The sequence below is a fragment of the Rhinolophus sinicus genome, linkage group LG09, assembly GCF_036562045.2.
Source record: "Rhinolophus sinicus isolate RSC01 linkage group LG09, ASM3656204v1, whole genome shotgun sequence".
Lineage (NCBI taxonomy): Eukaryota > Metazoa > Chordata > Mammalia > Chiroptera > Rhinolophidae > Rhinolophus > Rhinolophus sinicus.
In genome coordinates, this window is record NC_133758.1 from 41,910,934 (window position 1) to 41,924,975 (window position 14,042).

The 14,042-nt window shown below is 39.8% G+C and overlaps 1 protein-coding gene across 1 annotated transcript in view; it reads left to right on the top strand.

Moving 5' to 3' along the window:
- Nucleotides 1-477: 477 nt before the first annotated feature.
- Nucleotides 478-14,042, top strand: part of ABHD3 (abhydrolase domain containing 3, phospholipase) — a 36,655-nt gene continuing 23,090 nt past the window's right edge. The window contains exons 1-3 of the mRNA XM_019741283.2: nt 478-836; nt 1,395-1,558; nt 2,632-2,814. Coding sequence (XP_019596842.1) covers nt 675-836; nt 1,395-1,558; nt 2,632-2,814 — 509 coding nt within the window. The 5' untranslated portion in view covers nt 478-674. The remainder of the gene's footprint in view (nt 837-1,394; nt 1,559-2,631; nt 2,815-14,042) is intronic.

Consider the following 14,042-nt stretch of genomic DNA (forward strand, 5'->3'; position numbering starts at 1 on the left):
CTATTAAAAGAATTCACAGAGAGATTTAAAGTCAAGTATGAATGTCCTCACTGTTGAATGTTTAATGGAATATTTTTCCTCTTTTAATAGTCTTCAGGGACAACACAACTTCCTGAGGATGTAGGATTTTTTCACTACGTAGTGAGTGCATTCTCCCAACATATTTTTGGCGCTAACTTCCCAAATCTTTGAATCCAACTTATTCTTCCCGGGCACCTTAAACTGCTAGTTTACTGGAAGGATTCACCGAGACCCACCGCCGCGCGAAATCATTCAAGGTCACTGGGGCAGGTGCGCTGCCAGGCCCATTTCCTTCTCCGAAGTCAGCGCCCGCTCTCCCCACTCTTGGGGTTCATCCAGGCTGACTGCGACCTGACCGAGAGACCCCTGTTAGCCGTCTGGGTGGCGGGGCTTGGAACCGTGCCTCTGGAAGGTTGCTGAGTGGCTGGCTGTGTGGGCGGCTCGGGGGAAGCCGGGGCGGAGTCGGCGACGGCCGGCGGGCAGAGCTACGCCTCCCTGGGCTGCTCAGCCGCGTTAGTTGGCGGAAGCGGTGCTCCGCCGGGCGGGAGACGCTCGGCTCTAGGGTCCGCGGCGCCGCCGCCGCTCCCACTTGCGCCCGCTCGCCAGCTGGCTGGCCTCCAGCGGTAGGACCAGCGCGCGGCGCTCCCCGGGCCATGCAGCGCTTAGCCATGGACCTGCGGCTGCTCTCCCGTGAGCTCTCCCTCTACCTGGAGCACCAAGTCCGGGTGGGGTTCTTCGGTTCCGGAGTGGGCATATCTCTGATCCTGGGCTTCAGCGTCGCGTATGCCTGCTACTACCTGAGCAGCATTGCCAAGGTGAGCCGGGGGGTGGCGCGGGTGCCGAGGCGCAGGGTCACCCGCGGCTTTGCCTGGAGCCACCGCATCGGGCGTAGCCGGAGGCTTGCTCTTGGCAGGGTCGGGCGGCTGGGGCCGCGCTGGGGGCGAGCATGCTGCTCCCGAGTTGTTGCCCTTTTCCCGGACATCTGATGGACGCCCTTGGAGGGCGCGCGGGGAAGCCGCCCTGCCCCTGCCGCCTGCCTGTGGGTCCGTCCCGAGTCCACGGACCGCAGCCCGGACCCTCTGACCTCCGCGCGCGCGGCGCTGCCCTGTGACCATTCGCTACACCGGCAAAGCTGCGTGGCAATGCTGTAGCATTTTTGAAAATGACTCCCTTATTTCAACTCTCGCCTTTCTTTCGAGGGGTTTGATAAACCATTCTTTAGTTTGTTGTGACTATGAATTATTTGAGTTAGGCTTCCAGAAGATGTAACCCGAGGGATCGTGTGCGCTAGGGACGAATCTGTGCTCATTTTTGGTTTACGGTTGGCAGAAACTTTGTTCTGGATCCTTCACTGATACTGGCTTTCCCCACAGAAGCCCCAGTTAGTGACCGGGGGTGAGAGTTTCAGCCGCTTCCTTCAGGACCACTGTCCCGTGGTAACAGAAACGTACTACCCAACGGTCTGGTGCTGGGAGAGTCGAGGACAGACGCTGCTGAGACCTTTCATCACTTCCAAGCCCCCGGTGCAGTACAGGAAGTAAGTAAATACCCATTTTCAGTTATTTCTTCAAAATCACTTTTTTTGCATGCGCCCAGTACTTGGTTAATTGAAGCTCTGGTTTATTGAGTATATAGAAAACAAAGGGGTAATGAAAATGGAAGGTATGCCCCCAGCCCACAACCAGCTGCAGGAAAACATTCAGGTATTGCCTTTCACCATTTTTTTTTCCGGTGACTTGCTGTAAATGGTTTATTTGTAGGATGAGAGAAGTGTTCGGAGGTTATTCTTTTCCAAATTTTCTTGCAACTGTCCTTGAGGTCCTAGATCCTTTGATAATATGTACCAATTAATTGATGCTAGGGATGGGGGTGAGAAGGATTAATTAATTTGGATTTTGTGCAATGGACGTCTCTGTTAATGTACTTGGTATTGATAAGCAAATGGCTTCTTGATGATAATGTCCTTGAGGTGTTAAAGATATGGTCTGGAATATATCAGTAACCAAGAGATTTAAATGGTGTCTATTATTAATTTCCCTGAGTCATCTATTCCTCCTGGAGTTTCTTTTGTTGCTTGACTTGTACTATTTGTTTGGGAAAATTCTATATGTTCATAGATACTATGTGAGAAGTACTTTAAAATATTTAAGAAGCAAATTTTGTAATATACTCTGTGGGGAGATTGTTATTGAGTCAAAGAACCAGAGCAGTGATCAGATCAGCATTTTACTTATTCATAATTCCCTGTTGAATTATTTGGGTGACCTCAATCAAATAGGGGTTAAATGCTGGGTATTTTAGAGAAATGAGGAAATGATTAAGATAAATACTTGATGTACTTTGAAGTTTATTTTTATATACTACCTTTTACTGGTGTTGCTGGAAATACTTTATGATACTAATTTCATAACATTCTTGTGATAAAAGTGGTGTGTGTGTGTGTGTGTGTGTGTGTGTGTGTGTGTGTCTCAGTGACTACCCAACGGTCTGGTGCTGGAAAAAAAGTTATTTTGCAATGACCAAATAATATATATTTATAGAATTAAGACACTAATATTAAGACACAACTTGAAACACTTAATGAGTATGCTTTTGAATTATTTATTTTAGTGAACTTATTAAAACTGCAGATGGAGGGCAGATTTCACTGGATTGGTTTGATAACGATAATAATAAGAGTTATACGGATGCCAGCACCAGACCTACTATCTTATTGTTGCCGGGCCTCACTGGAACAAGCAAAGAATCATACATCCTTCATATGATCCACCTTAGTGAAGAATTGGGATACAGGTACCGGTGAAAGATTTTTTTCCATTTTTCACTTGATTCATTCTAAATGAAGCAAAAGTATATCTACATATTTGTTTCAGAAATACTTGTTATTTCTTGCACAGATTAAGCAATCCCTGAACTATTATTTTTCTCTGCTTCTTCCTTTCTCCCTTTTTTTTTTCCAGGAAGATGCATAATGGAATCATTTCACAGGAAGTAGCACTTTGCATAAAATGCAATCAGCAGATTTTAGTTGAATGGATGAATGAAATTAGAATCACCTAGGAATTGACATAGGACCCAGGTCTGACAAGCAGTAGGCACCACTCAAGGGAGTGCTATGCAGAATAGCAGTTACAAACCGCTTAGAGAGTACACAGTGGCCCTTATGTCACAATCCATATTTCAGCCCTGGATCCACTTATCTTGTCTCATTGGCTCAAATCCCAAGTGTAAAAAATACACAGAATCAGCTTATAGGTATCCTTATTTTTCCAAAGGTGATCAGTGCCATTTCTCTCCACCTGAGTTTGCAGGTGCTCATGGCTAGTGTCTACTTGATGGACACTAGCTGTACCATTTATACCATTTCTGAGTAACCATTCAGCTGAGTCACCAGATACAATTTAATTTTTTGCAAGTGACTTAGCAACTTTTAAGTTTCAGGTTCAGCTCCAAAATCTTAAATCAGAGTCATTGTGAAAGGTACTGCTTTTTTGTGCCTCAGTCTGTTTTAGTTGATGGTAATTATTGTAATGGAACACTCTGAGTTGCATTTAAAGTAGAATTGTATCTTTCGTTACACTTGAAACATTTGTTTGTGTGAAAAACTGAGGTTGAGTTTATATTAATAAAAACATTTTGACATAAAGGGGAAATGCCATAAGAGCTAATTCAATTTTGACAAGTTAACTCTTATCTTTTACAGATAAAGCCTATTTTATCTATGAAGTGACAATTTCTCAGAAGGTCTGATATGGTGTTACAGAATTATGGTTCCAGTGAAATTTGCACTAAGCAACAGCAAAAATTCATCATCATTCCATGTTTAAGCACCATTCAGTTAGATGTGAGGCTTGATTCCAATTATTTGCTAAAACATAGTCATGCTCAAAAAGTACAGATCATAAAGCCCTTTGTACACGTTTAAATTGCTGATTCTATACTTGGCTTGAGCTTGTCTCCCAAGACTTAGAAGGTACTTTTAAAAACAATGTAGTTAAAGCTCAAGGACTGAATCTCAGAAGCCCTAGAGTTGCCAGTATGCATGGCTTTCCTCCATCACTTGAGCCTATGGGAGGGGAGGATTGGACTAGGTCACTGTCAACTGCTTGAAGACCCAACCTATCTGGGTTTAGGGAACTTTAATACTGAATCTGACTGGGCTTGAAAGTAGTAGAATGCATGAATAAGCAATGGTCAGTAAACTTTACAGTGGCCTTTGGGCCTATCCCTATTTATTTTTATCTATAAGGAATCTCTGAATCTAGGTCAGAGAGGCTGTATCAGTTAGCTTTTCCTATGTAACAAACTATCCCAAAACTTAGTGGCTAAAACCAACAATCTTTATACTTATAACTCTGTGGGCCAGCAATTTGAGATGAGCTCAGCTAGATAGTTCTTCTGGTCTTGGATGGGGTGATTTGTGCACGTGTGGTCAGCAGCCAGGACGACTGTGCTCGTGGGTTCTCAGCAGGGATGACACATCTCAGCTTCACACGGTCTCTCATCTACCATCGGGCTCACCCCGAGTTTGTTCATTTGTTGGCAAAAGGTTCCAAGAGGGCAAAAAAGAGAGCTGCAAGGCTTTTTGAGGCCCAAGCTGAGAACCTTCACAATGTTACTTCTGCTGCCTTCTAGTCAAAGCAAGTTATGTGGTCAGCCCAGAGTCTGAGTAGGGAAATAGACTCCGCTTCTTGACAGGAAGAGCTATGAAATATTTTTGCAATCTACCATAGACAGCCAGGTAGTTTTAAATATCACTGAGGTAAAAAATGGATCTGAAACTTCGGCACGAGGCTGGGTTGCGTCCTTAGCTGACCAAACAGCTGTAAGTCATTGATACTGTAGCATGACATCTAGTAGGAAACAAAGCTTCTGGAAGGCTTTGTACTATGCAGGAATGTGGATGGACTTTAGAGCCAGGCCTGAGTTCAAATGTTGGAACTGCCACTTATTGAGTGATCCTGGGCAATTTATTTTTAACTTCCCCAATCACAGTTTCTCACTACAGAGAATTTAAATGAATTAGAATGTCTAAAATACTTGGTGTAGTGCCCTGAACAAAGTGGGTCTTTAGAAATGTTTATGTCTTCCTTCCCAGATCTTCTATTTCCTGATCAAGGTAGAACATTTTTTTTTATATAATTCAAAGAGCAAGTACAAGCAAACCTACCTCTTGGAAACGTAAACATCTAGTTTCTTTGCAGGAATGCTTGGATATTATTATAATGGCTCTTATACAATAGAGTTTCATAGGCAATATGAATACCCCAATATCAAAGGGGTGCCCTTGCCTTTGGGCCCAAGTTACTATCTTGTGTAAAGTTTGAGTGTGTAGGGAGGGTCATGAATTCTGTCAGGTCACTTGCTTTACTGATGCAATATGATTTAGACATTACAGATAACCTAGCTCCTGGCATAGGGACAAATGAAACATAAGGGTTTACTGTTGTTGTTAAACAAATGTTATTCCTGTACCTGAAAACTAAAAAGGATCCAAAACTTTTCTATTAAGGTCTACTAATTCAAAATTAATAATGGGTGAGATGGAAAGAAACTAAGCTAAAGTTTAAGATTGTGAGCAAAGGCTTTATGAAGAAGTCAAAGGTAAATGGAACTGAATGGGGCAATACTTGGCCTGTCTGCACATTGTCCGTCTTCATTAGCAGAGTGCTGTATGTACTCCCTGGGTAAACTTGCCTCTAAGGAGGGAAGAGATTCACTGAACCGGACAGTCCCAGTCATTCTTCCAAGTTTTATCAATCAGAAAAGTCCTCCATCTCCTGGAGAGAAAGTAAAGTGAGAAACACCAGGAGGCCAGGGGTGTGTTTACAGAGAAGCCCTCCTCAAAGAAACCAGAGTACTGGAGCAAAAGCCGTTCCTTCTAATAAGTTACACCCATTTGATTTATAAAGTGGTTAGAAATCTTATCCATTCATTTAAGACGTTTTTTTTTAAATCTCTATTCAGTAACAAAGCCTAATAGGTATTATTTTGTGTATCTGAATAATATCCTGGGTTTTTAAAAATCTTTTTCCCATTCTCTGAATTTCTCGCACTACAACTAAAAATGGAGAAAAGCAGGTACTCTGAGAATTTCCAAATCATCTTTGACCTCTTTTATTGAGAGCCTTCATTTACCATTTTAAATATTAAACAGGTGACCCATCCAGAATTATGTAACATAAGTTCATGAAATCTAGGTCAGTCATTAAGTATTTTGGGACTGTAAAGTACAGTATCAGAACTTATATTCCCAAAGAGCATACGGTCTAGTTGAAGTGACTAACAGTATACAGTAATAGGGAAGAAATGCATTAGAGAGCACCAGGATTGGCTGCAAGGGACAGAAAACTCAAAATAACAGTGACTTAAACAAGATACAAGTTTATTTCTCATGTAAAAATCCAAGAAGGTGGACCAGGGCTTGTATGGTGCTCTATAGTATAAGGAAACTAAGTTTCTTATATCATGTTGCTTCATAACCTATGGCTAATTCAGCTCCAGCTATTGCACCTACATTCCAACACCTAAGAAGGAGAAAAACAGAGAATAGAGAATCCACCAATGTCTTTTAAGGATGTTTTCCAGTAACTGCACACCACTTTTACTTATTTCACTTTGGCCTGCTGTTTTTTAGTTTCAAGGGAGGCTTGAAAGTGAAGTCTTTATTTGGGGTAGCCATGTACCCAAATGAAATAGCAGGATTCTGCTACTGAGGAAGAAAGAGAGCATAGATATTTGGGGATAACTGGCAGCCCCTAGCACAGAGTAGTCAGAGTGTTACAAATGCCAGTATTCTAGAGTATCAGAAAAACCAAGCAAAGCATTTTATGGAGGGAAGGAATAAATCATCAGTGTCAGATGCAACTGAAAGGGCAAGGAGAACAAGGACAAATAAAGCAAAATTTGAGAAGGTTCAGTAGAGCGATGAGGAAGGAAGCCCAACTAACTGCTGGAAGTTAAGATGACCTCAGGAGACAAGAGGAGGAGTAGATCACACACTTGACTACTTTTTTTTTTTTTTTCTTTAAGGGGAACAGGAGTTTTATTGGAGAATAGTGTCAAGTTGTTGTCCTTTCAGTCTTAGCTGAGGAGGGCGCAGCTCAGCTCCAGGTCCAGTTGCCGTTGCTAGTTGCAGGGGGCGCAGCCCACCATCCCTTGCGGGAGTCGAACCAGCAGCATTGTGGTTGAGAGGACGTGCTCCAACCAACTGAGCCATCTGGGAGCTCAGTGGCAGCTCAGCTCAAGGTGCCATGTTCAATCTTTAGTTGCAGGGGCCGGAGCCCACCATCTTTTGCGGGACTTGAAGAATTGAACTGGCAACCTTGTGGTTAAGAGCCCACTGGCCCATGTGGGAATCGAACTGGCAGCCTTTGGAGTTAGGAGCACGGAGCTCCAACCCCCTGAGCCACCAGGCCTGCCCCACTACTTTTAATTATTCCTTTACTTTCCAGTTTGGAATTTTGGCCTGTGTAATTTTGATGTAGGGGAAGTAGCACCAGTGGATGCTAAGCTTTAATTGATGTTTAGCTGCTTTTCCTGCAGCATTAGAAGTGCATTGGCAGGTCATCTATAGACTCTTCCTGGGGGAGGAAAGAAAGGGAGGCTGAACTAAGAAAAATGAGGTGGTGAGACAGAAGCGTGAGTTCTGACTGTTCCCCAATCTAAAAGCAGTGTCTTAGATATGAAGTCATTTTAAATTAACACCAGAAGGTTTTTATCTAAAAGTATTTTTATCATTTTTTTGTTGTTAAAATAATTTGGTTTTTAAATATTTGAGAGTCAGTTAATGATTATTCATGAGACTGGCTAAATGAAATAATGCATGTTAGAAAGCACTGAATGAAAATATTTCTGGAAAAAGTTATGGTGCATACTGATAAGTGGTTCCATTCTCTGGGGACCTAACAACATCTATCTAATTGTTAGATATTCCACTATAAAAATGCTATCTCAATTAACAAACTCTCTGGGGACCTAACAACATCTATCTAATTGTTAGATATTCCACTATAAAAATGATATCTCAATTAACAAACTTTCAGGGACAAAGCTCTTTTTATCAGAGTTGGTATGGACTCAAAGGGTACTATGTGTTCAGAGCGCCCATCTTCTTTGGAAAAAGAGACTTCACTGTTAGTCGCTTAGATTGCACAGGGGAGCAGAGTGAGGTGGGTAAGTGGATTCTTGAGTCGGATCTGCCTGGATTCAGACCTCAGCTTTGTCACACACTACCTTCTGATCCCTGGACAAATTAATCTGTACCTCAGTTTTCTTATCTATAAAGATACCTGTACCTCATAGGGTTGCGAGCGTTGCATGTATGAATATGAAGAACATTAACCAGTACTTGGCCCATAAAGACCATTTGAAAAAGAAACATAAAGGAATGAATCAGGCCATTGTCTGGTTTAGGAAGAGCCTCACTCTTTTGGTCTGATCAGGTGAAAATGAGGTACTTACTGCCTAGGCGCTATTACCAGGCAAGAAACCATCCCAGGAGGGTCCAGAGACAGTAGTGTGCCTGGCCAGGCAATGGGTGGTACAGGGAGAAGGGAGGTAATGCCTTGCTAAGGTGGAGTGGCCACTAAAATCTACATCCTGAACACATATATGTCTCTGACTTGGTTTGGAGTAATAAAGTTTCCAACAATGACCTGTGACTCTGGAATAATTCCTGTAACTTCAGAGCACTGTGAATGTAGAACACTTTTGTGATTAGGTTTTCTGTATCCTAATTCAACTAGGTCTTTAGTTGACAGAGTCTACAAAAATACAGGGGATCCAGCTAGAACTCAGATGACTAAGATAAAATAAGAGAACATCAGTAAGCAACTGAAAATGTTAGGGAAAATGGGAGAACTAATCAGAAAACTGTTAGAGCTAATGGAAGAAAGGAAAGATTCCAAAAAAATGTTATGAGATTACTGAAAGAGCACTCCTGTTGCTAATAAGGTTTTCAGCTTCCTCACATTAAGGATAACGTTGACTCTTTTTTTCCCCTTGTGGACACTGGTTTAGAAATATTATGCCTAAAAAATAAACTGCATTAATTAAATATTAACTTTTTGGTCTTTTTTGTTTGTTTGTTTAATTCATAGGGCCATTTAGAGTTTATGAGCAGCAAGAGATAACCAGAATTGCCATTTTGGTTTGCTTTAATTAAATTTATCTTTGTTGAGTACCTACTACATGGTATGCCCCATACTAGGTGCTATACATAGGTAATCTTATTTAATATGTACCGAATTCCAAGATATATACATTATTATCCCCATTTTACCAACTAAAAACAGAACTACAGTGTTAATATATTTCACCAAAATTAGACAGTGTTAAGATTCAAATGTACAGCCTTACAGATAAAGGTATGATTTCTGTTGGACTCTTTGAAATGTTGATCATTCTTGAAAACTCTACTACTTTTTTACAACCTTGGATATCTCAGGCTGTTAACTTGGCAACAACTAGCTCCTCGAATCCCATTATTTTTGCCCATGGGGATGATGTGATAATATACAGACTTGTAATATCATACGACTCAGTTTTATCAGGGAAATTCAAGACATGACAGGCAAACAAGTCTTGTTTCCTACTCAGGGAATAGATTTTGTAGGGAAAGAGTTGAATAAGCTGCATTTCTTGAATTATGAGTCGAGAATGAGTTTCTTGAATTATGAGTCAACTTTCACTGTACTCCATTACCATGTGATAGGATGGGTATAATTCAGTCAGTAATACATTCTTGTTAATTATAGTATTTGATTTTTGATGCTTCACACTCTAGAAAAAGGTACATGAATTATGTTAATCTTTTTTAATACCTTTGTGACCTTTGTTTGAAAATGTCCAGGTATTATCATTTTTTTAAAAAGAATGTGTATTATGTTGTTGGACGTAGTATTATATAAATCTAAATTAGGTTAAGATAGTTGATTGTGTTATTCAGACTGTTTACATCTTTATCAGTCTCATTGGTAGAAAGATGTTGAAATCAACTATGATTGTGGATTTTCTATTTCTCCATTTAATTCTGGCAGTTTTTGTGTCATGTGTTTGGAAGCTTTGTTATTGGTCACATAAACAGTTATAACTGTTAGTTTTCCTATGAATTAACTCTTTTACCATTATGAAATGCTCTTCTTTATCTCTGGTCTATCTGATATTACTGTAGCCTCTCCAACCTTTTATGCTTACTGCTTACATTATATATTTTTCTTTATACTTTATCTTTCAAAGTATCTATATCATTGTAATGAAAATTTATTGCTTGTAAATAGCATATAGTGGGTCTTGCTTTGTTATCCAGTCTCACAATCTCTGCCTTTTAATTAGAAATTTTAGTCTATTTATATTTAATGTAATTATTGATCTGATGGATATAAGATTTACCATTTTTTCATTTGTTGTCTGTTTTTTTTGTTCCTTTATTCTCTCCACCACTTTTCTTTCTCTGTTTAAGTCTATGAGTTTGTGTATTTTTGTCAAATTCAGAAAATTTTGGCTTTATTTCTTCAAGTATCTTTCTGCTTCATTCTGTTTCTCTGCTTCTGGAACCATAATTTTATGTATGTTAGATCTTATGATATGGTCCCACAAATCACTGAGGTTCTATTCATTTTTTTTCAATTTTTTTCTCTCTCATCTTTAGATTGGAATCACAGTTTTGCAAATCCAGTGGATTTTTATTTCAGATATTGTATTTTTCTGCTCTATAATTTTCAATTTTTAAAAAAGTTTTATTCCTCTGTTGAGATTTCCTATTTTTTAAATTCATTACAAGCTTATTTTCTTTTATGTCCTTGAACATAGTGATATAGCTCCTTTTAATCCTCATCCATTAATTCTGACATATAGGTCATCTCAGTATCAGTTACACTGATTTTCTTATCTCTTGAATATTGGTCATGTATTGCTATTTTTCCATGGTCTAGTAATTTTGTGTTCTGGACAGTTTGAATGATCCATTGTAGTGACTCTGGATTCTGTTATAGTTTTACAAAGAGTACTGATATTTATTTGTTTGTTTGCTTGTTTGTTTTATCAGGTAGATGACTTGGCTAAACTCAAATTTCAAACTTTTTCTCCTCTGTGGTAGAAAGCAGCTGAAATCTCTGTTCAGTTTTTTTATCCTTAATTGGACTGTCTGGAGTCTGCCTCACACATGTATAAATGAAGGGTCATCCAGAGCTTTGGCCCAGTTTTTACCAAGAATTTAGGAGTCTCCCTCTGTGTTTCTCTCTTTTCTGAGATTCCCCCCCTCATTTTCTAATTGCTATAGTTGCACCGACTCTGTTTTCTAGTTTTTCAAGCCCATGATCCTGAGCATTTCTATCTGACTTTTATCCATCATTGAGTAATACCAATCAGTGCCTTCCCTCAGGCAAAAAGCTATAAAAACAGGAAACTCACCCAGTGCCATTTTATTCTTCCAAGAGTCAACTCCCATTCAGTTTCTGCCTGCTTTTGGTTGTTCTCCATTGCCTTTATAATCTGTTAAGAGTTTATAGTTATTCTATGGAAGGGTTGGCCCAATAGGATATACTCTGACATTCCTGGAAGCAGATCCTCCTGTCATTTTTTTCTTAATCTAGCATTCAGAACCCTATACCTATTTTGGTCCTAACCTATTTTTCCATCCTTATTTTATACCATTACCTTCATGTACCATGTTTCAGCTAAGATCTATTTTCTCATCCTTTAGAAAGTTTTATACATACCTACCTTATACCTTTGCTCAGATTGCTCCCTTGAACCCATATTATATTTCATACTATTCTTCTGCTGAAATCTTTACTATTTTTCAAGTCTCAGCATAAGATTTATCTGCTTTTTCCATGAATCATTTCCTAATCAATTTTGCCCATCCTGACATCATAAAGCTTTGTTATCTATATAACTCATTGGACATTGAATCATAAACTGCCTTGTGATATCACTTTTGTTGTCACTCAACTGAAAATATGGTGCATTTCTTTTCAGATTATATTCTCCTGGAGGCCAGAAACCTTATATTTTTATTTCATTTTTCTCCTATAAGCTCTAATTCAATCTTAAAATTAGTTCAGTAAATATTCTGTTTAATAAATTTTTGAATGAATGAGTCATTCCAATATTAATATTCATGTAAAGTGCTTAAAGCATGATCTGGCAAATAGCAAACACTAATAAATATTATCTGTTGTTGTTACTAACTGAAATCAGTGTAGTGATCTCTGAATGTTCTCTCGCTCCACCCTTTGCTGATTATTATTTCTATCCTTAGAATCAAAGACTTGTGGTATCTTGGACCTGAAAAATACTTAAGGTCACCTGATAAATCACCGGGCTAGAGCAGATTCAAGGCTATCTGGTCGATCTCACTGTAACAGTGATTCTCAAATAAGGAGGCTGTAGATGGCCCCCACTGCAAAGAATTTTTTTGATCCAAAATGTCTATAGTGCTAAAGCTTGAGAAATCCTATGCTGTATGTATGTCTTTGCCTTTTATTTCACCTTCATTAAAGAAGACTCACCTGCTTTCCTCGTTAATGTATTCCATTGTCACTGGAAGTTCTTATTATCAAATTTACTCTTTATTTGGTATTTCTTCTCTTTATTTATATTTTCCCTGTTTTGAGAAGAAAATTTACGTAGTTAAAATATGCAGGAAAAATAAGTTTTGCAGAATGATTTTTCTTATGTACATACCCTTTAAAGTTGTTTGGGAGAAACTAAAAATTATTATTTTTCCCCCCTTCTTCCGCCTCCCCCGCCACCCCACTCCTGTTCAAGCTGTTGTTTCTCAGTCTAGTTGTGTGGCCCATGCTGGTATTATGAGCCTTGCACTCCCCCAGCTGAAGTAGTCAGTTGCCATCTCGCGGCATCTCACGCCAACCTTTGACTGCTCACAGCAGTCCAGCTCCAGGGAGAGCCGTTCTTCACAATCTTAGCTGTAGAGGCCACAGCTCACTGGCCCAAGTGGGAATCGAACCCGCGATCTGGTTGTTAGGAGCATGGCGCTCCAACCACCTAAGCCACTGGGCCAGCCCTGTAAAAATTATTTGAAGCAAGCTGTTACAAAGTTAACAGAGGCTTATTGAATGCTTTAGTGCTTTAGTAATAGTAGTTGTTTCTATTGAACAAAAATTTTAGCTTCCATGGCTGAAAGTGTTGTTTTTAAAAAGAGGATTTATTAGGCCATTGCTAACAAAAAAAGACCAGTTCTGGGATATGAAGTATGAACCACCAGCATCATGGCTAGGTAGAAAGGACAAACATGTCTGTCATCCCTAAGTTTTGCAAGTGTTTTTTTATATGTTGAGTAGCGGGGAGAAAGATGCAAATCATTCTGAAAGACTTTATTTATATTAGCTACAGACAAAGGGCATGGGAGAAGGTGAAGTGGGGCTAGTTCTGAGATAGGTACAGTAGAGTCTACATCAGAGTCTGTAAAGCTCATATGTGAAGAAGAAGCAGAGGCTCCTGGGATTCAACTCCACCTGGCTGTTCTGTCTTTTTAGATAATCCTAGAGATAGCCACCTGGGAGTTAATTTAATAATTCTAACATACACATAATAATTCCAATAATACACTAAGGAGTGTGAGCAGCCTTTTGTTGGTTTTTCTCTGTGGTTAACTGATTAACCCCTTTGCATCTCTTCCTTCCACCCTCTCCTGTACTTTTAATTTAGAACATCTCAGAAATTTTTTCTTGTCACTTCACAACCAGCTCTTTTAGCTTTATGTGTAAAGGGTTCCCTGATGACTGCTGGGGCAGAAAAGGAGTTAAATTAAAGAAAAAGCTGGTTGCTTATCACCAACTGGAGTGGGATTAAGAGACAGAACAGCAGCCCTCATTCTGCCTTCCTCTATAGCTGCTTCGCCTTTTCCTTCTTCCTTATCTCTCTGCCCCATTTCCAAGGCTAGCAATGGCTATACAATGATGACTGCTACTGATTGAACATTCTCAAGCACAAAGGCCTATGGAGAGGTCAGCATAATTCCTCCTCTAGCAAGAGATACCAGAGCTGTGATCCAC